Genomic DNA, 27,739 nt, shown 5'->3' on the forward strand with positions numbered 1-27,739 from the left:
TAAGGCAATGGAAAACTGCATTTCACCATGTCTTACATTTGAATGCGAAGAGTGCTCTATTTTTGTAAAAATTGTTAAATTCAAAAGAGGAAAATGTGCTAGATGCATCCTTGATTTCCTAAGATCTAGTTTAAGAGTTCTTTTTCCTTATAACCAAAAAGTTGAATCTTCACAGTATTGAGATTAATGGATTTTTACTTTAGTGTGATTAGGTCTAATATTTTTCTGGGATCCAAATTAGTACTTCATTGATGGTGTCTAAGGATAGAGAAGAAAAGTATGAGTTAATATCTAGAGAAAAATAAATATTTGTGAAAGAGGAGTGAGTGATATTTTAGAATTGGATTAGGCCACTAAACAAACAGATGTTTCCCAAGAGTTCAGACAGCAGAGGGGAGAAAACTTCTATACAGAGTTCCCATATGATAGATGTGGGAGCCTTATGAGAGGCTTCTTTGGATGTAGGCAGTGGCCTTGACTGGAAACACAGTCGCGAACAAGGTAGACATAGTCACAGATGCTACAAAACTTAGTCTAGTGTGCAAAGGCAGACTTGGGAACATGGGATAACACTTGAGAAAGGTATGTGCTGTGTGAGGGCAAGTACAGGTTGCTATTGATTCACATGTAATTCTACATCCAGAGGGAGGATGATGGGAATTAGCTAGTGAAGAGGAAAGAATGTTCCAGGCAGAGGCCATGGCACATTCTAAGTCATGGATGTGAGGGAAGTTGGCTTGCCCAAGGAACTGAAAAGAAGTTCTGGGGAGAAATGGTCAGAATGTCCTCATCATGAAGGATTCTATGAGGCATGTTTCGACTTTAGCTTGAAGGGTTTTGAGCAGCAAAGTGACATCATATTTTACCATTAGAAAGATCATTTTAAATACAGAGTGAATTGTAGGTTGGAGGCTGGAAGTTGGTAGCTGCGGCAGTGATATGAGTTGATGCTGAATGGTGCTGACCTGATGTCAGCTGGAATGAATGCTGGAATTAATAGGAATTATTGACTGGTTGGTATGCAGGTTGAAAGAAGAATCAAGGATGAACGACAGCCTTCTGGCTTGTCAGCTAAGTCCGTGTGGTGCTGTTCTCTGAGATAAGGAACCCTGGCCAAAGTGAAAAGTTCAAGTTTGAATATGTCGAGTTTGCAGAGCTTATAAGATGGCCAAGTGAGGATTCAGATAGGCATTCTGAAATATGAGCCTGAAACTCTGAAATTACACAATGGAAGCCACACAGAGTGGGCCTAGGAAAGAACTCTAAGTAGCACCTACATTTCAGGGATAAGCAGACTTATGGGAGTCTTGCAGTGGAGACTGAGAAGGAACAGCCAGAGTTGTTAGAGGAGAATCAGGAATGGGGGCCATGAGGGCCATGAGAATCTTTCTAGAAGAAGTGGTTAACGGCCTCAAATGCTACCAATAGATGAAATTGAGGGTCAACAGCTGCCCATCAGCTTTAGTTATGAGGAGGTAGCTGGTGATTTTGGTAAGAGTAGTTTCAATAGAGGGGTGGGGCACCTGAGTGCCTCAGTCGGTTAAGCCTCTGACTTCGGCTGAGGTCATGATCTCACAGATTGTGAGTTCAAGCCCCACATCGGGCTCTGTGCTGACAGCTCAGAGCCTGGAGCCTGCTTCAGATTCTGTGTGTGTGTCTCTCTCTGCCCCTCCTCCACTCATGCTCTGTCTCTCTCTCTCTCTCAAAAATAAATAAACATGAAAAAAATTCAATAGAGGGGTGAGGGCAAAAGGCAGTTTGCAGTGGGTGAAGGGCGGGTGGAGGGGAGGGAAGAGTGAACAGATATAGACAGCCTCTCTAGAGGTTGAGCCATGAAGGGAGGTAGGGAGGATAGAAGCTGGAGCAGGTATTAAATTCAGGATGGTTTTTGGTTTCATTGTTTTAAGGAGGGTGCTTAAGGCATATTTCACTGTGAGATGAAGGACCTGCTAGGGAGAAAAAATGTGAATTATATGAAAAGAAGGGATAAAATAGAAGTTAATTTCTCTTGTGAGTTCCTTATTCCTTTGGCTAAAATTGTGTAGGGTCTTTTTCTGCAGAACTCATAAGAGCTCTGCTGTTATCTTACGTTATACAACTAGAATGAAGCAAGAGAGAGAAAACAGGAGAGAAAACAGGCTCTGGAAGGACAAGGGAAAGATTAGGGACCTGTGGGTGGGGGAGGGGCAAAGCCCTGGGCTTACACACTGTGTGTGTGTGTGTGTGTGTGTGTGTGTGTGTGTGTGTGTGTATCACATTTTCCTTATACCTAGTAGTGGAATTATTTGATCATATGATCATATGGTATTTCTCTTTTTAATTTTTTGAGGAACGTCCATACTGTCTTTCACAGTGGCTGCACCAGTTTGCATCCCACCAACAGTGATTGAGGGTTTGTTTTTCTCCACATCCTCATCAACCCTTGTTCTTCCTTGTCATTTTGATTTTAGCCATTCTAACTGCTATAAGGTTGTATCTCATTGTGGTTTTGACTTACATTTCCCTGATGATGAGTGGTGTTGAGCATCTTTTCATGTATCTGTTGGCCATCTCTATGTCTTCTTTGAAAAAACATCTGTTCGGATCCTCTGCCCATTTTTAATTAGATTATTTGATCTTTTTGTATTGAATTATCTAAGTTCTTTTTATATTTTGGGTACCAATCCCTTAGTGGATGTGTCATTTGAAAATATCTTCTCCCATTCAGTAGGTTGTCTTTTTGTTTTGTTGATGGTTTCCTTTGCTGTGTAAAAGTTTCTTATTTTGTTGTAGTCCCAAAAGTTTATTTTCACTTTTGTTTCCTTTGCCTTAGGAGACATATCTAGAAAAAGGTGCTATGGTTAATGTCAGAGTGGTTTCAGGTTTCACATTTAGGTCTTTAATCCATTTAAAGTTTCAGTATGCATGCTTTAGAGTTCTGTTTCTCTCCGTGTATATAATTCAATATTATATCTTGAATGTAATAAATATTTTAATATTACAAATATAAATTATATGTATATTATAGATACAGATTTTTCTGAACCATTTAAGAATTCCATGCAGACATCAGGCCGCTTTGCCCCTTAATACTTCAATGTGCATTTCCTAAGAACAAAGATACTCACTTACATAACCATAGTACAATGATCAAAATCAGGAGATCTGCCCTTGACACAAGACAATTATTAATCAATATACCTTATTCAAATTTCATCAGTTGCCCCAATAATATTCTTTAGAGCTATTTATTCCCAGTCCAAGATTGCACATTACGTTCAGTTGTCATGTGTCTTTAGTTTCCTTTAATCTGGAATGTTTCCTCATTCTTCCTTTGTCTTTCATGATATTGGTATTTTTGAAGAGCATATTTATTTAGAAGAATATTTCTTAATTTGGGTTTGTCTCATATTGCCTCATGGTTAGATCCAAGCAATGCATTTTAGGCAGGAATTCCAGGGGGGTGACCCTTGTCTTTCTCAGTTGTTCCTCCTCAGGAAGTTTGTCATGTTATTAGTAATGTCAGCTTAGGGTAGTGTCTGCCAGATTTCTCCCCTGCAAAATGACTATTCTTACTTTGCAGGTTATCTTCTAGGAGGTGCTTCACGACAATATAAATATTCAGCTCCTCCTGAAACATTCACTCACTAATGTAGCATCCATTGAAGGTTCTTGCCCGAATTATGACTATGATGGTTGCAAAACAGTGGTGTTCTAACTCCATCACTCCTTCTCTATTTATCAGTTCCTGTCATTCTACTATAAGGAAGACCTCTCCTCACTCTGTGTGTGTATGTGTGTATGTGTGTGTGTGTGTGTGTGTGTGTGTGTGTGTGTGTGTGTGTGTATTTACCATGAGTATGGACTCATAGGTGCATTTAGAAATTAATTCTCTCTAGTGGTGCCTGGGTGGCTCAGTCAGTTAAGCATCTGACTCTTGGTTTCAGCTCAGGTCATGATCTCGCAGTTCATGAGTTCTAACCCCTCATGGGGCTCTGTGCTGATGGTGAAGAGCCTGCTTAGGATTCTCTCTCTCTCTCTCTCTCTCTCTCTCTCTCTCTCTCTCTCTCTCAAAATAAATGAATAAACTTTTTAATAAAAATTTTAAAGAAATTAATTCTCTCTAGCACTCTCTCCCCATTTTTCCATCTCTTATTCCTCCCTTCAGGGTTTCCTTTAAATTATCTAAATTGTTGTAAAACCTTATAGAAAACAAATCTGAGCAAGACAGGTGATACCTGGTTGGCAGAGGACTAGAGGAGTCACTGGCCATCCTTGTAATTCAAGATTTCTGTTAGGTATTATGATGAATACTTGTATACCACAAAGTGAACGCTTATGTTTTTGTATAAATTTTAGTTTTTTATTTTCACACATCTCTCAGCTTTATAAATTACAGTTAGATAACATTTCCTTGTGCTTATTAAGTACCACACTTTATCATTCTGTTGATTTAAACAATTGAAAATGTAAATAATCTGGGGCCATTATACTCTTTTATTAAATTAGCTGACTTGTGGCCAGTGTCTGAAGGCAGTTAGGGAAGCTAATTAACTCTTTCAGATCCCCGGGGAGCTATTGAGTGCACTGTGATAGGATAGATTTCACAGAGACCTTGAATCAATTACTACTGAGCAGGGCTGGGGTAAGCCCTCTGAGTGTCATATTTCCTATGGGTTTACATGCAGAGAATTCAGAGGTGCTAGAGGTGTATGCACTTCATTATGTCCTATATCAGGAAGGATTATAAAATTGCCGACACTTACTGAGTGTTTATTATGTGCCAGGCAGACTCTTGAGCACCTTATACAATTGATCTAGTTAATGCATTTATTAGAGACACAGAAGAGTATATCCCCTCACACGTACCTGGTGCTGACACAGTTTGTGAAGAGTTTCTATGTACACAATAGTCCTCAGCAGTATGGTAAGTCCACCTTCCTCCCTTTGACTCCTAACCCTGGAAGAGGGGCATCATGTCCAAGATCACTTAGCTGGGAAGTGAAGAAGAATCAGGGCTTGGACTCAGAAGACAGCTCCTAGTGTTTACTGGTTAAACATGGTCCTTTGTCCCCTTTTCCCCAGTTTTTAAATTGTGGTAAAATACACTTAAAATTTGCCATCCTAACCATTTTTAAATCGACAGTTCAATGATAATGGAGTACATTCATTTTGTTGTGCACCCATCACCATTATCCATCTCCAAAACTCTTTTCACTTTGCAAAACAGAAACTCTATATCCATTAAACCAAAACCTCCCATCCCCCCTCTCTTCCCACCCCTTGGCAACCACCTTTCTACTTTCTATCACCATGAATTTGACCACTCTAGGTACCTGACTCTTTTTTGTCCTTTTGTGATTGACTGATTTCACTTAGCATAATATCCTCAATGATGATCCATGTTGTAGCAAATGTCAGCATTTCCTTCCTTCCTAGGGCTGAATGATAAAATTTCATTGTGTGTGTGTACCACTTGGTATGCCTCCACATCTTAGCTATTGTGAAAATGCTGCTATGCCCACGTGTATGCAAATACCTCTTTGAGCCTTGCTTTTAATTCTTTTGGGCATATACTCAGAAGTGGAATTGGCAGACAATATGGTAATTGTATTTTTAATTTTTTGAGGAACTGACATACTGTTTTCCATAGTGGCTGCATTATTTGACATTTCCACCAACTGTGTGCAAGCATTCCAATTTCTCCATATCCTTGTCAACACTTGCTATTTTCTGGTTTGTTTGTTTGTTTGTTTGTTTGTTTTAATGTTTATTTATTTTTGAGGAAGAGAGAGCGTGAGTGGAGAAGGGGCAGAGAGAGAGGGAGATACAGAATCTGAAGCAGGCTCCAGGCTCTGAGCTGTCAGCACAGAGCCCAACACAGAGCTTGAACTTATGAGCTCTGAGATCATGACCTGAGCCAAAGTCGGACACAACTGACTGAACCACCCAGGCACCCCTGTTTTGTTTTTTTTTAATAGTAGCCATACTAATGGGTGTGATAGTATCTCCTTGTGATATTGATTTGCATTTCTCTAATGATTAGTGATGTCAAATACCTTTTCATGTGCTTATTAGCCATTTGTACATCTTTTTTGGAGCAATGTCTATCTAAGTCCTTTGCCCATTTTTAAAAATAATTTCACTTGCTTATTTTTACTTTTTTGAAGATATATTTTTCCAGTCTTACTGAAGTATAACTGACAAATAAAAATTATATATATTTAGTGTATACAGTATGATGATTTGTGATATATATATATATATATATACATACATTGTAAAATGATTACAATCAAGCTAATTAACATATCTATCACCTCACACAGTTACCATTTGTGTGGGGGGGAAGGGAGTAGTGACAACTCTTAATGTCTACTCTCTTAACAAACTCTATACAAAATAACATTATTAAGTCATCATTAGACTTACTAGAACTTATATTAGATCCCTAGAACTTACTCATCTTATAACTGAAAGTTTCTACTTTTGGGGCAACATTTCCCCATTTCTCCCACTCAATAGCTCCTGGCAATCACCATTCTACTCTCTGCTTCTATGAGTTTGATTTTTTTCAAGTATATATATATATATATATATATATATATATATATATATATACACACACACATATATATGTGTGTGTGTGTGTGTGTGTGAAATTATATAATATTGGGGTGCCTGGGTGGCTCAGTCAGTTAAGCGTCCACCTTGGGCTCAGGTCATGATCTCACGGTTTGTGAGTTTGAGTCCCGCATCAGGCTGTGTGCTGACAGCTCAGAGCCTGGAGCCTGTTTCAGATTCTGTGTCTCCCTTTCCCTCTCTCTGCCCCTCCCCCACCCATACTCAGTCTCTCTCTCTTACTCTGTCAAAAATAAATAAACATTAAAAAATTAAAAAAAAAGAAATTATATATTTGTCTTTCTATGTCTGGCTTATTTCTCTTAGTGTAGTATCTGCCAGGTTCACCCATGCTGTCATAAATTTCCTTCTTTTTATGCTGAATAATATTCCAGTGTGTGTGTGTGTGTGTGTGTGTGTGTGTGTGTGTTTGTGCGTGTGTGTGTATCACATTTCTTTATCTATTCCTTCACTAATTAACTCTCAGATTGTTTCCTAATCTTGCCTATTGTGAATAATGCTGCAGTGATGATGGGAATGCAGATATCTCTTTGCAATACTGACTTCATTCCCTTTGGATATTTAACAAGGAGTGGGATTCATGAATCATACAGTAGTTCTATTTTTAATTTTTAAGGAACCTCTATACTGTTTTCCATAGTGGTTGCACCAGACGAAGGTTCTCTTTTCTCCACACCCATATCAACATTTATTATTTCATGTCTTTTTGATAATAGCCATCCTCATAGGTATGTGGTGATATTTCACTGTAGTTTTGCTTTGCATTTCCCTGATGGTTAATGATGTCAAACACGTTTTCATATGCCTGTTTGTCATTTATATGTCTTCTTTGGAAAAATATCTATTCACGTCTTTTGCCCATTTTTAAATCAGTTTATTTGGGTTTTGCTATTGAGTTGTAGGAGTTCTTTATATAATTTGGATATTAATCCTTTATCAGATATTTGGTTTACAAATGTCTTCTCCCGTGCCATAAATTGCCTCTTCATTTTGTTGATCTTTTATTTTGCTATGCAGAAGGTTTTTGTTTGTTTTATTTTATTTTAGAGAGAGAGCAGGGGAGAGGGGCACAGGAAGAGAGAGAGAATCTTAAGCAGACTCCACACAAGCGTGGAGCCCAACAAGGGGCTTGATCCCACAACCCCAAGCTCATGACCTGAGCCTAAATCAAGAGTCGGATGCTCAACCAACTGAGCCACCCAGGCACCCCATCTGTGCAGAAGGTTTTTGGTTTCATGTAGTCCCACTTGTTTCTTACTGCTTTTGTTGCCTTTGCTTTCAGTGTCAAATCCAAAAAAGTATAGCCAAGACTGATGTCAAGGAGCTTACTGCTTATGTTTTCTTCTAGGATTTTTATGGTTTCAGGTTTTATAATGAAGTCACTAATCTATTTTGTGTTAATTTTTGTCCATGGTGGAGATAGTGATCCTGTTTCGTATTTTTGTATGTGGCTGTCTAGTTTTCCCAGCACCATTTATTGAAGGGCCTATTCTTTCCACATTGTGTATTTTTGACACCTTTGTCAAAGGTAATTTGACTGTACATTCATGGGTTTATTTCTGGGCTCTTTGTTCTGTTTCATTGATCCATGTGTCTATTTTTATGCCAGAACCATACTGTTTTGATTACAATATGTTTGTAATACAGTTTGAAATCAGGAAATCTGATGCCTCCAGATTTGTTCTTATTTCTCAAGATTGTTTTGGCTATTTGGACTCTTTTGTGGTTCCATATAAATTTTAAGATAGTTTTTTATATTTCTGTGAAAATGCCATTTGATTTTTGATAGGGAGAGGATTTTAGGTAGTATGGACATTTTAACAACCTTAATTCTTCCAATCCATGAACACAGTACATCTTTCCATTTGTGTCTTCTTTCATCAATATCTTATAGTTTTTAGTATACATATCTTTTACTCCTTGGTTAAATTTATTTCAAAATATTTTATTCTTTTTCATGCTACTGTAAATGGGACTGATTTTTTATGTTAATTTCATATCCTGCAACTTTATTAAATTTATTACTTCTAACTGGTTTTGGTAGTCTTTAAGGTTTTCTATATATAAGATCCTGTCCTGTGCAACAGAGACAATTTAACCTCTTCCTTTCCAATTTGAACGTCTTTTTTTTTTTCTTTTTCTTGCCTAATTGCCCTGGCTAGGACTCCCAGTACTATGTTAAATAGAAGTGGTAAAAGTAGGCACTCTTGCCTTCTTCCTGATCTTAGAGGAAAATATTTCAGCTTCTAATCATTAAGTACAATTGGATTGTCATACATGACCTTCATTATGTTGAGGTGGGCTCCCTCTAACCCCAGTTTATTGAGAGTTTTTATCATGAAAAGATGTTGAGTTTTGTCAAATACTTTTTCTGTCTCTATTGAGATAACCATATGATTCTAGTCCTTCATTATAGTGGTGTATCAAATTGATTGATTTGCAGATGTTGAACCATCCTTACATCCCAAGGATAAATCCCACTTGATTATTGTGTATGATACTTTTAATGTATTGTTGAATTTGGTTTGCTAGTATTTTGTGAGAATTTTTGCATCTATGTTCATCAGAGATATTGGCCTGTAATTTTCTTTTCTTGTAGTGTCCTTATCTGGCTTTGGTATGAGGGTAATGCTCGTCTCATAAAATGAGTTTGGAAATGTTTCTTCCTCCTCAACTTTTTAGAAGAGTTTGGGAAGGATTGCCATTAACCCTTTAAATGTTTGGTAGAATTTACCTATAAAGGCATCTGGTCCTGGGCTTTTCTTTGTTGGAAATTGTTGGGTATTGCTTTTATCTCTTTACTTGTTATTGGTCTCCTCAGAAATTCTGTTTCTTCATGATTCAGTCTCAGTAGGTTGTATGTTTCTTGGAATTTCTTCACTTTTTCTACATTATCCGATTTGTTGACATAATATTTTTTAGAGTAGTCTCTTAGGATATTTTGTATTTATGTAGTATGAGTTGTAATGTTTCCTTTTTCCTTTCTAATTTTATTTCTCCCTTTTTTCTCTTGGTTAGTCTGGCTAAAGGTTTGTCAATTTTGTTTCTTTTTTGTCAAAAAGCCAGATCTTAATTTTGTTGATCTTTTCTATTATCTTTCTAGTCTCCATTTATTTCTGCTCTAATCTTCATTGTTTCCTTCCTTCTGCTAAACTTTAGGTTTGTTTGTTATTACTTTTCTAGTTCGTTGAGATATAAAGTCAGATATTTTGAGATATTGATTTTTTTCATATAATATAGCCATTTATCACTATTAGGTTCCCTCTTAGAACTGATTTACTGCATCTCATAAGTTTTGTTATGATGTATTTCATTTTTATTTGTCCAAAGATACTTTCTGATTTCTTTTTTATTTCTTCCTTGATCTACTGGTTGTTCAGCAGTGTGGTTTTCATTTCCACATAGTTATCGTAATTTTTCCAATTTTCTTCTTTTTAATTGATTCCTACTTTCACGCCACTGTGGTTGGAAAAGACACTTGACGTGATTTCAATCTTCTTAAATTTGTTAAGATTGGTTTTGTGGTCTAGCATATGATCTATTGTGAAGAAAGTCCATGTGCATTTGAGAAGAATGTGTTTCTGTTGCTGTTGGATGTAATGTCATATATGTGTCTCTAGATCCATCTGGTCACCTTTGACTTAGGTTGTTTGGGTCTTTGTTATTGTTGTTGTTGTATTGAAGGAGTGCTTTATATATTCTGGATGTTAATCCTTTATCAAGTTTTACAGAAACTTGGAACTATTTTCTTTCTTCCATTCTATAGGATGCTTTTTATTCTGTTGATAGTATCTTTTATTGCACAAGAGTTTTTAATTTTTGAGGTCCAATTTGTCTATTTTTCCTTTTTTTTGTTTGTGCCTTAGGCATCATATCCATGAAAATATGCATTGCCAAATCCAATCTCATGAAGTTTTGCCCTATGTTCTCTTCTAAGAGTTTTATAGTTTTAACCCTTATATACAGGTCTTTGATCAGTTTTGGGTTAATTTTTGTATATGGTATTAGGTAATGGATAGCCCCTTCTTTAAAAAAAAAAAAAAACAAGATTCTTTTCTTATTCTAGAAACAGAATATATTCATTATAAAAAATAGGAAGATAGAAGGATCTAGACATAATCTCCTAATACTCTGGTGTATGTAGTTCCAAACATATTATGTATATTTAAATATAAAACCTACTGATTAGAACTTTGTTTTTTACATAATAAAATATAATGAGCAACTTTCATGTCATTAGAAATTCTCCAATATCATTTTTAAATGTTTATTTATTATTTATTTTTGAGAGAGAGATGTTGCAGGGAGTATGGTCAGAGTCACAAAAGATGAGTCCACAAAGTGCAGTTAAGTCAATGTCCTCATACTCAGAATGAGTCAGAATGAGGCCCCAACTCCAGAATGAAGCTTCTTTTTATTAGGATAATTGCTAAAGACTATGTGCATAAAGTCAGCTAAGCAAGTGTGTCAATCAGTCTAATGGTTTAGCTTTTCATGGTTGAATTTCGAGTGAATTGGTTTCTATAACACTAGGAAGGGTCAGGTGTGAAGGAGGATCTGGCCCTGGACAATGTTAATGGCTCTTGGCGTTCCTTACGTTTCTTGTTCCTTAGGAGCTGAGCCACAGCAGCGTTCAGCTGTGTAAACATGTCCTAAGGCCTTGCACCTTCTCCAGCCCTTCCCTTTTGAAGGCTTTTCTTTGATGCTTCTCTCCTGCATCTCCAACAGAGAGAGAGAGAGAGAGAGAGACAGATTCCCAAGCAGGCTCCTGTACTGTCAATGCAGAGCTTGATGTGGGGCTCCAACTCACAAACCATGAGATCATGACCTGACCTGAAATCAAGAGTTGGATGCTTAACTGACTGAGCCACCCAGCACCCCTCCAATATCATTTTTAATTACTATTTAATGATCTATTGTTTGGAATTTATATTACTTAACAAATCTGTTGTTAGACATTTAAGCTACTTTAAATTTTTACTATTTAAAAAAATTGCTAATATAAATATCAGTGTGGCTAAATATTTGCATGCATACTTATATTATTTTCGTAGGAAAAATTCCTAAAAATAGAATTTCTGAGCCCCAGACTATGTCTGCACTAAGAGTTTGGATACTTGCTGGCATGTTGCCCTTCAGAAAAGAACCAGCCAATTTACACTCCCCCTAAGCAGCGTACAGGGCTGACTATTCACCATGTTCTTACTAGTCCTAGGAACTAAAACCTTTAAGTGACCTGCGTCAACTTGATAAATGAAAACTGTTTTTTTATTATTTTCATTTGAAGTTTTGATAATTAGCAAAGTTGAGCATTTTATTCTTTTCAGTCATTCGTTAGTGAAAAAGAACACAAAACACTTTTTGTATATATGCTGTAAGTATTTTCCAAAATGTATCATTTGCTTTTTAATTTTATTTATGGTATTTGTAAAAATACCTCATTTTTTGGTAGTCAGAGCTATCATCAATTATCCATTTTCTACCTCTGGGGTGTCTCCCCCATTCTTAGTACATGCTAATATTCATCTTTTTTCCTAGAACCTTTATATTATTATTTTAATAGTTGATCTAACTGAAATTTATTTTGATATATGGTGCCTGAGAGGTACCTAATTATTTTTTATTTTTTATCCACTTAGTTTTTGCCAGATGTTGTCTCAACACCATGTGAGATCCAAAAAATTATTCTTTAATCACTTCCTAATTTTACTTTTGTTCCACTGATTTGCCCATTTGGCTCAATTGCCATACTTTTAAATCACTATAGTGTTATAATATGTTCTACACTCTAGTAAAGAAAAATCTATAACCTCCCCTTTTTAAATTTTTTTTATTTTTTTAAACCCTACCCCTTTTTTTTTAAATTGAATATTCTTAATATTGTTTTCATCCACTTGTACCTTAGAATTATTTTCTCAGATTCTCATTCCCCTAAAACTCCCAGTGGAGAGCTGGTTGGAATTGTGTTGAGATCAATTCTGTGTATTTGCAGTGTTGAGTTTTCTCATCAAATAACATGTGTCTCTCCATTTATTCAGATATTTTTTGCATTCTTTGGTAAAGATCTGTATTTTTCTTCTTATACATTATTTCTGTTTACTCATGTATAGGTACAGAAAGTAATTATTATTTTACCCCTTCCTTCCATTCTTTGTATTCTTGCAACAATTTGTACTTGGTGCAATGTTAATCTGTAATTTCCTCTGTATTATATTTTAAAACATATTCCAGATTTTTGCAGCTATATTATAAGATATGCTGATAAGCTTTTCTGAACTACCTTTGACAGATTTTGCTTTTAGTATTAGCTAGTTTCTAGAAATGATCCAACAGGTCCCCATTGTCTTCTCTGTGAGAGTTTAGAGCGTACTACCTCCCAATAGTAGAATTGTTAAAATTCACTATTAAAACATCTGGGCCTGTCATTTCAGGTGATGGGTTTTGGGCAACTTTTTTCTCACTTATTTGGTTATTGGTCTTTTCAAATTTTCTACATATTCTGGAATCATTTCTTTTAACTTATATTTTATCAGGGAAAAATTATATATTTACTCAAAATTTTAAGATTAGCATAAAATTCTACATCTAATTTTTTTATAATTCTAAAATATCTTTTTCCATAACCTCTTTTCTTATTTCAAATGTGATATTTTCCCTCTTTTTTCTTTTTTTAAATGCTTATTTATTTATTTTGAGGGGCAGGAGAGGGACAGAGAGATAAGGAGAGAGAGAATCCCAAGCAGACTCTGTGCTGTCAGCATAGAGCCCCACATGGGGCTCAGCTCCACAAATGGTAAGGTCATGACATGAGCCAAAAACAAGAGCTGGACACTTAACTGACTGAGCCACCCAGGCAGCCCTACATGTTTTCTTTTTACTGAACTAATCAGATACTTGTATATTCACTGATCTTTTCAGTGTACCAGCTTTTGAATTTATTAATTTAGTTTACTTTCTAAAGTTTCTAATTCATTGAAAAATTCATTCATTCCCCCTGCCTACCTTGTTTGTTTTTATTTTCTTAGCTTCTTGGATTAAACATTTAGTTATTTTTATTCCCTGTTATTTAATTTCAAAAGCATGTCAGGCTATTCATTTTCCTCTGAGAATGATTTAGGATGTTTCTCATATTTTTATATGTAGTATTCCCATGTCATTAATTTTTAATGTTCTGCAATTGTAGTTTTTATTTCCTCCTTGGTTCAAAACTTATTTGGAATAGCCAAGTATGTTTCCTTACATGGTGATTGAACTTCTATCATCCACTTCTTCTCTGTACCAGTGTGTTCAGGGAAGAGGAGTGGCAGATTTGGGCAGTTGAGGCAGTGATGAGAGATGGCCGGCATACCTTCTTGCCCTCAGACAACTTTCCTTTGTCACACACTTCTCTGTGCACTCTAAGGCTCGCACCCAATGGCAGCAATCTGGAGGCTTCATATGAAAACAAAAGTACCTCCTTACCATATCATGCTTGGGGTCCTCAATTGCACATCACTTGAATTGTTGCATAGTGAGTGAGTGACTGAATGTGTGTGTGTGTGTGTGTGTGTGTGTGTGTGTGAAGTAAATGCTTTTGGAGAAGGTAAATTTTTTTTAAAAAATTGTTAGAATTAGATACAAAAATCACGAAAAATATCCTGCTCCCATATCCTGGCCATAATGCTAAGTGATCTCATTGTGCATATTGGAAAACAAATCTTAAAAGGAAAATATGATTATCTGCTAAAGTTCTTTTTCCAAATCAAACTACATATTAAAGGGACCAAGGAAGTTTACTGTTTCTAATTATGGTAAAATTTTTGGCAGAGGGTTTGGTTTTGTAATACAAGTACTGTTTTGGCTTTTTCTTTTAAGTTTATTTATTTTGAGAGAAAGCAAGCATGCGCAAGGGAGGGGCAGAGCAAGAGAATCCCAAGCAGGCTCCACACTGTCAGCACATAGCCTAATGTGGTGCTTAAACTCTAGAACAGTGAGATCATGACCTGAGCTGAAGTCCAGAGTTGGATTTTTTAAACCAAGTGAGCCACCCAGGCACCCCTGATCTGTTTGACTTTTGTTTGTTAGCCTATCTTGCGGGTCTGTCCTTGGATAGGTTACACACACCAGCAACAGCCATGTGGAGACATAGGGAGCTCTTCTCCCCAGGGGATCTCTCCGGTAAGAGAGTTTCAAGTCACCACAGAGTCTGAGATTTTCGAGTCACCACAGAGTCTGGGCAATTTAAAAAATTTGTTTGGGTCCATGAGCTCCCTTTACTGTTCCTATATCACAATCTATATGGAAGAAATAGTTCTGCTTAGCACTGACTGGGTAAAAATACTAGGTAGAAAACCTAGCAAATTTTGATTAGTCCTATAGCATTTAGATGCTATGCAGGAAAGAACAGTATCATCAAGAGATGATGGAGCAGGGGCACCTGGCTGGCTGTGTTGGTTGAGCGTCCGACTTCAGCTCAGGTCATGATCTCACACTCCATGAGTGCAAGCCCCGCGTCTGGCTCTGTGCTGACAGCTCAGAGCCTGGAGCCCGCTTCAGATTCTGTGTCTCCCCTTCTCTCTGCCCCTCCCCTGCTCATGCTCTGTCTCATTCTGTCTCAAAAATAAATAAAAACATTAAATAATTTAAAAAAAGAGATGATGGAGCAGTATATGTTAGTAGGAGGTGATAGGTTTTTACTTTACTAAACAGTGCTAATAGCAAATAGAATTGGAATCAGGGAACTACTCACTTTGAGGGGCTTCCAAAAAGCCATAGTATTGATATTACATATATTACAGTTCCAGAACTCAGCCTTGCAGAGAGGCAGATATTTTGTTTGAACCCCATAAAAGCTTTGGAAGTCATCCAGTGTATGGTGCGAAGAACCTGGGTTCCAATGTCAGACAGCTCAAGGTTTCTCGGTCTGCCCTCTGCTAGCTGTGTGACATTCTACAAGTCGTACGACTCCTAGAATTACTGCTAGTGAAAACGAGACTATCTCATATGTATTGAGTTTTATACTCAGTGCTTTATCATGTCTTATATTTATTATCTCATTTAATCCTCATGTAAACCTTGTGAGAGAGGTACTTTATCATCATTTTATGAATGAGTAGAGGGAGAACCTAATTCTTCAACTACACACAATTAGCATAGGATCTGGGGCAAGAAGCAAGTTGTTCTGCCTCCGTGTTCCAAATTTTAGCCACGGTCACCTGCCTCTCCAAGCCTCAGTCTCCTTGTCTGCAAGGTCAAAACAATAACTCTCTTATAGGGTTGACATGAGGCTCAGAGATCATGGAATAAGGCACAATGCAGTGACTGCTTCTGAAACTGACAATTCATCATCTCTGACAGCAGTATTGCTATTAGCAGTGATCATAATATTAATCAGTTTCTAACAGGAAGGAGTCACACATGCTTTCTTCTTTGCGTACGTATCTCTGTGGACAGAGCCAAGCTCTACTCACTTAAGAAAAGCTGGTTGAATTACTACAGTTTCATCAGGGCCAACGAGCAGGGTCACCAGTGACTCAAGCACCTGATTTGTGACCATTTGGATGCCTGCCTAGAGGTATCAACCCTCTAGTAACATGCTCCTTTCTGTAAGATAGCTTTTCTCCTTCATATGGGATGTTAGCCATGAATCTGGGTCCAAAATCCACACGTGGTATAATTTGTGTCTTTAGCTTCTTCCCGCAAAGAGAAGATTTTCCTGCTGGCAATGCTAGCTGCTATTTTGGGATTTTGCCCAGGAAACTTTGTCAACTTATCTGATCCTATAGCATTACATACATTTTTACAGACTGTGGCAAAATCAGAAATCTCTGTGCAAGCAGAAGTCTGTTCAACAGTCTGCACTCAAATGCCAGTCCTTTCTTAAACACTAACAACTAACAGAGAGCAGCATTGCAAAGCATCAGTCACTACATAATTGTGCACTTAAGGGCTGGAAGGTGTAAACATTAAAGATACACCTTTTTGCTATGGAGCTACTTTTATTTGTTTTTACTTTTTTTTTAATGTGTGTTTATTTTTGAGAGAGAGAGAGAGACAGAGCATGAGCAGGGGAGGGGTAGTGAGAGAGGGAGACACAGAATCTGAAGCGGGCTCCAGGCTCCAAGCTGTGAGCACAGAGCCCGATGCAGGGCTCGAACCCACCAACTGCGAGATCGTGACCTGAGCCAAAGTCAGACACTTAACCAACTAAGCCATCCAGGTGCTCCACTATGGAGTGACTTTTAGGCTACACATACAGAATGCAACAGCTGCTGTCCAAAGCCTCCCTGCACCAAGATGCTTGTCTGGAAAAGCCAAGCCTGGCCAGACCACTTCTATTCCTCAGAGGACCCTGCGAGTTGTCTCTCTTACCCCACAGCACATGGACAGGCAAGGAATGCACAATCCATGTCTAGAGCCCCTTCTGCTCCTGCCCTACAACCATGATGGCTCAAAACCATAGGTCATATGAACAGTACTTGGCTAGTATGTCACACAATTATTTGAACATGCTACTAGGCTAAAATCTCCATTTCTTTATTTTTAAATGTTTGTTTGTTTGTTTGTTTGTTTGTGAGAGAAAGCACCACCTGCAGTGTGTGAGGCAGTAGTGGGGAGGGTAGGAGAGGTGTCCTCTGGGTTCCTAAGTGGATAAAACAGGTGATCTTAAGCACAGAGCCTAAGAAAGGCCGGAGCCTGCCTTGTTAAGAGCCACACCCACGCTTTCCACTTAAACTTGATTATTTGACAAGCCTGCCCCAAAGCTCCCTGATAGGGAAATAGAACAGACTCTCTGCTCATTACTGCTTTCCTGACAGACTTGAAAGACACCTCTGATCCATGAAAGTCAGATATTATCTGCAAGGACTTATCTTATCTTTCAAGACTCTAATCTTTCTAAATAGGCTTGTTTCCTATCTGTTCAGCCCTTCTAGGAAGCTCGGTGTTTTATTTCTAGTAACAACCAACTTTTTACCCACATTTGATCTTGGGCCTCACTTCACTTCTCTTGGCCTGCTTCCTCATTTGAAAAATGAGACAATTAGACTAGAAACAGGTCTCCAGCCCCTTGTAATTCTAAGGTACCCTAATCTGTGACTTCTTGGTGACACCTTACTGCCTCATGCTTAATAAAACTATCCGGATGTGATTAGACGAGTAAATAGCAGCGGTCAAACTAGTCTACCTAAAACTCTCCAAAAGCAGAGGTGGTTGGCAAAATTTGGGATTTGAACAGTTTCTGAGAATCTCCTTCAGTGTCCGTGTTTACCCACAAAAATACCATGGCAATTTTAATGGGCTGAAAATTTTATGTAAAGGATGAATATAATACGTGAATCTCTTCTGAAATCTGCACCTTTTGTTTATATCGGTGCTGAAGCAAGGTGTCTGAGCATAGCCTGATCCAGGAGAGACTGAAAATCACTGCTTTGGGGGATGCCCCTGGGACCAAGCTGTGAAGCATAGGGAGAAATGTAGGCAGCGAGTTCCTCTTCCCAGCCCCACCACCCTGCCTTTCCGTTCCCTCTGCCCTTCCTTCAGAAGCCCCCTCTCACGGAAGTTCCCCAGAGGTAGGCTGCTGTGAGCTGGAATCATACCCTCAGCACCAGATGCTCATTTACTCTCCTTTGTTCCAATTCAGCCTGACTGACCATTGGTAACCTGTCCATTACCATTTCCAGATAATTGCATTTTAACTGCCTTCCTTTGGAAAACAGCTTCACATAAATCAGTGGTTCTTAATGCTTTCAGGCCTAATATCTGTTTTATATTCCAACTATTTTGTGACATCTCCTTCATGAAATGAAATGAAAATCACAGAAAATATAACTTACCTACTTACTATATAATGCCAAAATTATTTTTATAAAATGGCCATTAGAAAAGTAATTTTCTAACTGAGGCTGGGTGGCTCAGTCTGTTAAGCATCCGACTTCAGTTCAGGTCATGATCTCGCGGTTCATGGGTTTGAACCCCACATCAGTCTCTGTGCTGACAGCTCAGAGCCTGGAGCCTGCTTCAGATTCTGTGTCTCACTCTCTCTCTGCTCCTTGCCATTTGCACTGTCTCTCTCTCTCTCTCTCTCTCAAAAATAAATAAACATTAAAAATTTTTAAAGAAAAGGGGTGCCTGGGTGACTCAGTCAGTTAGGCGTCCGACTTCAGCTCAGGTCATGATCTGGCAGTTTGTGAGTTTGAGCCCCTCGTCAGGCTCTGTGCTGACAGCTTGGAGCGTGGAGCCTGCTTCGGATTCTGTGTCTCCTTCTCTCTCTGCCCCTCCCCGACTTGTGCTCTGTCTCTCTCTATCAAAACTAAATAAATGTAAAAAAATAAAAATAAATAAAATAAAATAAATTTAAAGAAAAGTAACATATTTTTCTCAAATGGGTGTTAGAAAAGTAACTTCTAATAATATATTTCAATATGTAAAGCTTAGAAGATGTAATAAAGTAGCTCAATGTTTGCTCTATACCTAAAGTCACAGGAACAGCCACAAATAAATTACTGAACTAGTGACAAATACCAAACCCTGCTCACTGGTCCCTAAATGCCAGTAGCATCTCCCAGCCATTTATTGTGACGACCTCCTGCCCATAATTTATTTTTCAAATTGCCTTTTAACACCCTAGATCGATGATCCTGATGTGAGAAGTTTATCCAGTTTAGCAACCTCAAGAGAGGTATTTTGGTTTAAAGAATATTTTTCTGCCTCTGTCACCATGCAACTACTCTGTCCTTTCCCTATTTTTTTCCCCAAAGACTCGGGATATGCATGTCACAGTGCATTACAAGCTCAACAATACAAATTAACACTTCCCACATGTCAAGCACTTTTAAAATACTTTTGTATGTATTAATTTATTTAAACCTCATAACTCCATAAGTAATATTATTATCACTATGTTCCAGGGATGATAATAATAGGCACCGAGAAATTAGGCAACTTGACTAAGAATTACACATCTAGCTACATCTAGCTTCTTGTGGAAATCAACTCCTTTGATTATTATAATGTATTTTTAAATTTTTTTAATGTATGTTTGTTTGTTTGTTTGTTTGTTTAGAGAGCAAGCCAGGGAGGGGCAGTGAGAGAAAGGGAGAGAGAAATCTGCACTGCACTCTCAGTGCAGAGCCCCATGTGGGGCTCGAACTCATGAATCATAAGATCATGGCCTGAACCAAAACTAAGAGTTGGACATTCAACAAACTGAGCCACCCAAGACTCCTCCTATAATGATGGAGTTTTATAATTAGCAAAGCACTATCTTTGTTTTTATTTTAGGAAAGAAACATTTCAAGGATGAAAGGATGTTTCTTTTTCCAGAGCCCACTGTTATCTAAACGTTTGAAATTTGAGCCCATGTTTTCTTGGCTTGCTTTATGCTTTCAGCACGTAATTAGGTAGCTTTCTTAATATTTTCATTCAGTTGTTTCATAATGGATTTTCTCTTCTTGGCATGTCATCTATATACGAAATTGCAGCTCCATTCATTTAAAGACTGGGAATGCAAATCTTTTTTCTGCACTCTCTTTTCATTGCCAACTGTCTTGCATTGAAACAGGCTTGTTTCAGCTGAGTTAAGAGGATGGCCTAAATAGCACGTTCTGTGCAGAGTGGAGGGACGTGTGGTCAGGACTCTCCTAAATGTGTCAGAAATCACAGTCTTGCATCATTCAGGGAGGAAATGCCTTTCTGCCTGGAAATAGCCACAGAGTTGTTTTAACAGATCATTTTTATCAACAGTTTAGGGTTGAACTTTTTACCCTGATGTGGCTGCTTGTAGGGACAACAAAGTAACGTATTCGAAGCAAACCTACAATGTATTTATTTTTCCTTTCAGAGGGAAAATGATCCCATCTGATCTTGAAAGAAGGATCCTTGAAGCCAAACAGAAAGTAAGTTTTTGTAGCGAGTTAACAAACCAAGGGTACATATTTCTATTTTCATCCAGTGGAGAACACACTGTGGCTTTGTTTTAAAAAGAGGACTCAATTCTCAACCTCCAAGCCTTACTGAGAATGTGGGATTTTGCATCCAGTCACTGTTTATGACTCTGAGTTATAGACTCTGCTTTGGAAAGGTCTAAGTTGCTCTTTAAATAATATACACTGTGGTAATGCACATAGTGACGCTGTAAGAATTTCTAAAGCATTTGTCTTTCTCTGTGCTGAGGGTTGACATTAAACAGACATACATTTGAAAGATCATTTTCACAAGTGGAAAACATCACAATGTTAACGCAGCATGAGTTACCGTTGTATGGGTATTTGAAAGGGGCCAATTTTTCCTGCCTACAAATATGGATACGATTGGCTCTCTAAGCATCTTATTTTTTAGGAAACAATTTAGAACTCTTGGAAGGAGCAAGTTCTGGAGACCTAGAAAGTCATTTACATCTCTGGATGGTTTGCAAACCAGAGAGCTTGTTTGTAGAACTCCCTTAAATGTAACTTTTCTCTTTTTTTGAGAGAGAGAGTGAGAGCATGAGGAGGGGAGGGGCAGAGGGAGAGGGAGAGAGAGAATCTTGAACAGGTTCCATGCTCAGCACAGAGCCCGACGTGGGGCTCAATCCTACATCTCTGGGATCATGACCTGAACCAAAATCAAGAGCTGGATGCTCAACCGACCTAGCCACCCAGGAACCCCTAAATGTAACTTTTAGTGGATATAACCTACAGTTCCTAGTTCAACAGAAAACATACATTTTATTATTATCAACTCAGGAAAAATTATTCCTCTTCATATGCCTTTTTTATTTCCTACACAGTGGCCAGAAGGTTCCCCTTGTTTCTGAAGTAGAACTACTCCTGTTAGCACAAACCATAAGATTAAACCTTTGCTGCCACCTAAAGACAGATTCTGTAACATCCTGTCACATCTCCCGCTATGTTCACACCGTTTGAGACATTCTTCTACCTTCTTCCAGCAATTTTCACTTAGCCAGGGCCAGAGGACTGCTTAGATGGATAAGAGTCATGGCTTATTATATAGTCTCACATGAACCCGTCCCGCCCAAGACACCAAATAAATTTATATCTGAGGATTTCCAACTAGGAATAATGGGCCAGTCAGATTTCCTTCTCTTTGTTCTTTTGTCTGCTCACTCTAAAGGACTGTTACAGAAAAGGAAGACCAGAGAGTGGGCCAAGGTGGGGGGGAATCTACCTGGAATAAATAAATGGCTTGTGGGCACCACAAAGCTTCCTCACCTATGGGTCCAGTGCAGCCTCTTCTGAGAACCAGAGTGTCTATTCTCATAAGACTGATTGACAGGTCCAACAGAATGGCCTGGAGAACTCAGATCCTGGAGAGTGAACATCCTTCCAGGCTCCAGGGTGTCGATGATCCTGCTGATGGTTCCAAAACTGCAGATGATGGGGGAGAATTTCTACTGTTTTCATTAGCTGTTTGAAAAAATTCTCAAAGCCCTATTTGACCTTATTTGGGGCTTTCTCGTTTGTATAGGGATTTGTTCCTTTCCTTGTGAGTGCCACAGCTGGGACCACTGTGTATGGAGCATTTGACCCCCTCTTGGCGGTCGCTGACATTTGCAAAAAGTACAAGATCTGGATGCATGTGGATGTGAGTATCCCATAGGAACTGCCACTAAAATGTCCTTGCATGTTTATTCATTTGGGGCTCGTGGAATGAAGTCTGTCTTTTCTCTTTTTTTTTTTTTTCCTTTGGGAGCTTCTTTTTAGAATAGGGATATTTAAGATTTTAAGATTGCAGAGACAAAGCAGCACACAACTCACATAGCACACAATGTTGACTAGAGGAAGTTGGAGGCTGATGATGCGTTAATGTTCCCAACATGATAATATTCTCATTTCTATGACCAGTATCCAAGCTGAGCACTTAGCTCTCGGTTCATTGGCCCATAACATCCACGGAGGAATGCAGCCTACATACGTACATACACAGTCACACACATGCAGATTGTACTTCCCTGTGAGAATGATCAAAAAGGCATAAAGGAGATACGTTTCCATGGGAAACCCAAAGGATAAAATCTCAAACTCAAGTCAGGTATTTGTATATTTGGAGAGGAAAGCAGACTTGACAGCTTGCTAGGAGATATGGGACACCAATTTCCAATTTCTTAGCTGGGTCACTTAAGAAGATATTTCATATTTGAAATGTTTTGACTCCAGGCCTGGGCACACTAAAATGAAGATGTGCCCACCAAAGCATTTTCAAATGAAAAAACGTCAAGTTTTCCATGGACAAAATGAAAAGATTTAAACTTCAACCGTTGTAAATCAAAGTCTGGCTCAAAGATCAGCTGTTACCTGCAAAATGTTTGTTACTAATCCATTATTACTAACTAAGGATGAGCCAGGTAAATTTCCACTATCCCAGTGTTATCCTGCATGGCGGGTATCAGTCTTCTTTTCCTTCCCTGATTCACAGTGTGAGTTGTTTTTAGGCTACCAACGACCCCATCCGTTTTAGAAATGAAGACACTAAGAAAAGGTTGAACAATTCCAGTAGCATTATGACCTGGGTCTCAGAACTGGAGAGCCTGTTAAACCTTGCTAGCTGATTCAGGAAGAGGATTAACCTGACAACATTAAAAATAACAATGTCTGTGTCTCCTAAACCAGCAGATGCTGCTGTCTCCCCTCCAGGATTTCTACTTAAAATAGAGAGATTTCTTAACCAATCGTATTTGCTTTCTTTGAAACATATCAAATTTAGCACTTACTCGTATTATCTTAAATGTTTATACTTTTATAATTAGATTAGAAAAATTCTTAAAATACTACCCATTTGAAAAATTGGATAATTTTTCAACCTGAAATTATAACAAACTAAAAAATAAGTAAATAAAGCAATTATACCCTAACAGGTGGGGTTTTTTTTCCTTAAAATTATCCCAGGATTATTGTTACCCACAAAGAATGTCAACATTTTCCAATGAATCTCCATCTTGACATTTTTTAAAAAGAGATCACTACATCAGTACACTAATTCAAATCTTCAAACTTGAGTACAAATTTTTAAAAAACATGTTCCTATCGCTCAGGGAATTGACTGGTACACATTCTTCCTGCTTGTTTCTTTCTTTCTTTTTTGGGTAGAGAAATTATCTTATCCAAAAGTACACATTAGTAAAATAGGATCATGAAACTGCTTATTTCCTCTGGAATTATCCAGACTCATCAAAGGAGTTTTCCTTACAACTCAGAAGCAGCCTAATGGGTACCTAGCTCATCCTCTGTAATGCCAACTGGGGAGACAATAGGGTTTCTCATTTTGAGATCATGAGTTTCATTAGCACTATGAGTGGTGGTGATAAGTTGGGGGAAGGATCTTTTTTCTTATGCAGACAGAAAAAATGTGCCCCCCAATTTGTCTCCTTCCACTTGTATAAATGTAGTGTGGAACCTAAAACCTTAGAACAGCCCCCAATTTAAGCTTTGCAAGTCTAGTACCAGAATAAGGTGGCCAACCCCCTAAATTGCCTGGGGTTGAAGAGATCACTTTCACCCCACAAGACTATCACTGTTCTGGAAGACACCAAACTTTAGAAATCTAGGCAATGAAAACCCACTACCTTTTTCCTTGTATGATCTTCCTTTTGCAGGCAGCTTGGGGTGGGGGATTACTGATGTCCCGGAAACACAAGTGGAAACTGAGCGGCGTGGAGAGGTATGCCCATTTTTCTTGTTAACTACGTAAAGCATGAAAGCTAAATATAAAAGCAATTTACACACAATTTCTAAGAACTCTTAGAATACAGGTGAGCCCATTCTGTGCAGTGTTTGTGTGCCTTGTCTGTGTGGTCATTGACACATGTGTATTATGTGTAAACAACAAAAAGAAATCAAATTCCCATATCAAGTGGCCCAAGCAGAATGTTTCTCCAATAGAGATTCCCAACTGCAGTCCGTGGTTGGCCAGAGGACTCAGGAATGACCTTCCTAGAATCTCTGAACCAACTACCAAAGTTGTTTAAAACCTCTTAGCAGGTCATAGTTTTCCAGGGAGAGGATCTGTAGATTTCATGCTCCATAAAAGGATAATATTGACCGCTTTAAGGAAACCAATAAGTAAATTTGCACCCTTATAGTTTATTAGTGTTGCAAGCATGGGTCTGGGGGTTTGATACAGCCCACTGAAAGCAAGACCTACTTGTGATAACATCATCTCATGGTTATAATTCCATGATAATTTTTTTTTACATAGTTCTGATTGATGCAGCAGAGTACCTTTTCTTTTTTCCCCAAAGACTAAGCAGTAGATGGTTGAGAAAAGCAAAGGAGGTTATATTTGATTAGCATAAAACATATGCAAGTCTGAAGAGAAAGGAAAAAAAATTATAGAATGCAAAATCAGCCCCAGGCTTTGCTGACCATGTGCAAAGGAAGCTCAACGTTCCCAGTTCTCCCATTACACCATGGCAGGTCAACAGCAATGGTAAGCTCAGACACTCAGGCAGCTGAGAGAGCCTGAGTTCATCCGAGGCCAAGTGCCCCCCATGCCCTGCCAGTAGCCAGATGCTGCCCAGGAAGAGCTTCCCACTGGCTCTGCCCCTAGACGTCTTGGCACAACTTCTGTTCTGGGACGAGGAGGGAGGCCAGTGGAGTGTGGGAGCGTCTGTCAGCACTGGTCGTGCAGGCAGCCAGACCAGAATGAATGCATGAGGCATGCTCTGCAATGCCCAGGCCCATTCACATGCAGAGAGCCCGTGAATGTAGAAAGAGGGGTGGGGGTTACCAAGGCAGAGTCAGGGCACACTGCCTGATTCATGGAAGACTCGAGATAGACCAGCTGAGGCTCTGGTCAGTGGGATAGCTGTCCCTGAGTCTGCTGGCTGGGGTCAGTGCCCAACTGTAGAACTGCTTATGCTCGCTGATCGCTGGTACCCATTTAGGTGTGGGAGGCTGAAGGCAGGCATAGCCCCCTCCCAGAGTGAGCCGGTCTTGGCCTCTGCCTCTAGTCCTCAGGTGCTTCTCCCATGCCCAATTTCTTTTTTCCCCGTGAAGATCTGAATGAAACCAGACGCGTAAGGAGGAGGCAATGCACTAAGCAGGGAGAGACAATGCAAAAAAAAAAAAAAAAAAGAAAAGAAAAGAACAGCTTGGAAGGTGCCTGCTCAGATGATCAGAACAAGAACAAAATTCTTGTGGTTTTGAGAGAGGTGGCCCGTACACAGTACTTCTCTCTTCTTTGAGTTTCTTTCTCTCTAGCACAAAAAGTAAGCATCTATTATTGTACCTTTAATACACCTGGGACTCCAAGTGCTGAGAGTCACGGAGCGTCCTCCGCCAATGATGACTTAAAAGCTCACTAAATTACTTACCCTGAACCTGGAAAAAATAAACACCCACACACTTTTGTACTAAAGACTATTATTTGAGAGCAAAGCTTAGAAATTCACTGTGGAACATAGAGTCTGTTCCAATAGCCATAGTTCTTGAAACGGTATTATAACTAAATCTACTAAGTGGGATAGCGAAATATGAAGTCCCAAAAAATGAGGGACTGCCACCTGTCTACCTGAGAGCATCCATCTTGCTGACTTATTAGCAAAAGGCACACTATCTTTGGCAAATAAGGTTGTAGGGCCAGTGGAAAGCCCTGGGCATAATGTGTATGGGCCTAAGTTGAAGAAAGAAATTTGCCACACTTGGGAGTATACATTTTCTCAAAGATTCACTCTAAAGTGGAGGAAATCCATGGACAATTCTTGTCCCCAGATCAAGAGGTTCCCCAGTGGTCACAGGGTCCCCTATGACATCCTTATAACAAAATGGCACGTGTAACCAGAGCCTGCCTGTCTTCCCTTGGAGTGCCTACCAAATTCTCAGAAAGCAACCTTCTTCCTCGCTAACACTGTCAAATTTTCTAGAGATGTCATAGCTGAGAGGGCTTGCCAAAAGCCCTAATACTCCAAAGTATGCTTCTGTGTGATGTAAACTGACTCCTTTAATCCCTCCCCACAGCAGGTTGCTGCTTACCTGTGATAACCCTTTGTGGTGTCCCACTCTCCAGGTTTTCCATCCCAGCTGGAGGTCCTGGCACGCCTTCTACCATATTACCAATTATTGCCCTCATCCCTGCCCCGAGAGCTATTTAGAAACTCAATTCAGTAGCTACTAAACCTCTGCCATATGCAAGGCACAGCGAGAGAACAAAGACCAACGTGGTGTGAAGCCTGTTTTCAAAGGGTTTAGAATCTAGTAGGGAAGAGTGACAGTCAATAATGGATTAAAATTCAAGGCAGAGGAAGTAAAGGCTCAAGAGACAGACAAGCGAGCTGCTTGGCAAGCACAGAGAAAGGAATGATTCCTACTCAACAGGGTTATTAAAGAAAGGCTTCACACAGGGGTGGGCATTGACGCTTCATGAGATGGAAGTGGAAGAAGAGCATTCAAGGTGAAGAGCTAGCTAGGACATGGAGGTTGGAAAGAGTCCTTGGAGAAAGTCCAGATAAGTTTGGTTGGAGCCTTAGACGGACTCATGGAAGTGACTAGTAAGCTCGTGGAGTGTCCACAAGTCCTGCCCAGGGAGTCTTGGTGGAGAACTTGCCTCCTGGGCCATGTCAGGATCAACAGAAATCCCCGAGCTGAGAATCACTGCTGTAGGAGCCACTATTTCACATGGAGAGCCTTGGATTTCAAAGGTTGGGGGCACAAAAATGAAAGCCCCTACTGTGGCTTACAAAAATGAAACCCATGGAGGGGTTTGAGGAGACGAGGCGGATTACCTCACCTGCCGTTTGGAAAGACAGCTCTGGATTCAGGAGGAGATGGAAACCATTGAGCTTTTGGGAATGTCCAGGTGAGAAGTGGTAGCGGAGGTGAGAGAAGCTAAGGGTGCAAACTGGGGCAGTAGCAGCAGGGAGGGAAATGGGATGAACCCAGGAGTGTCGCTTCCACCAAAAAGGACAAACTATTCACAGAGACTTGCTCGTCTATGGGACCAAGTGTGATTTTTTTAAGTTTTTGGTTCTTATTTCTTTAAACTTTCTTTTTCCTTCCTGCTTCCTTGCTTTCTTTCTTTCTTTCTTTCTTCTTTCTTTCTTTCTTTTTTTCTTTCTTTCGAGAGCAAGTAGGAGAGGGGCAAAGAAAGAGGGAGAGACAGAACCCTAAGCAGGCCCTGTGCCATCGGCACAGAACCAGATGCAGGG

At 39.1% G+C, this 27,739-nt stretch overlaps 1 protein-coding gene across 1 annotated transcript in view; it reads left to right on the forward strand.

Moving 5' to 3' along the window:
* Window positions 1-27,739, forward strand: part of GAD2 (glutamate decarboxylase 2) — an 86,780-nt gene that overhangs the window by 31,994 nt on the left and 27,047 nt on the right. The window contains exons 9-11 of the mRNA XM_015085847.3: window positions 20,441-20,495; window positions 22,066-22,182; window positions 24,191-24,255. Of these exons, the coding sequence (XP_014941333.1) occupies window positions 20,441-20,495; window positions 22,066-22,182; window positions 24,191-24,255 (237 nt within the window). The remainder of the gene's footprint in view (window positions 1-20,440; window positions 20,496-22,065; window positions 22,183-24,190; window positions 24,256-27,739) is intronic.

This window comes from Acinonyx jubatus, chromosome B4 (genome assembly GCF_027475565.1).
Source record: "Acinonyx jubatus isolate Ajub_Pintada_27869175 chromosome B4, VMU_Ajub_asm_v1.0, whole genome shotgun sequence".
NCBI lineage: Eukaryota > Metazoa > Chordata > Mammalia > Carnivora > Felidae > Acinonyx > Acinonyx jubatus.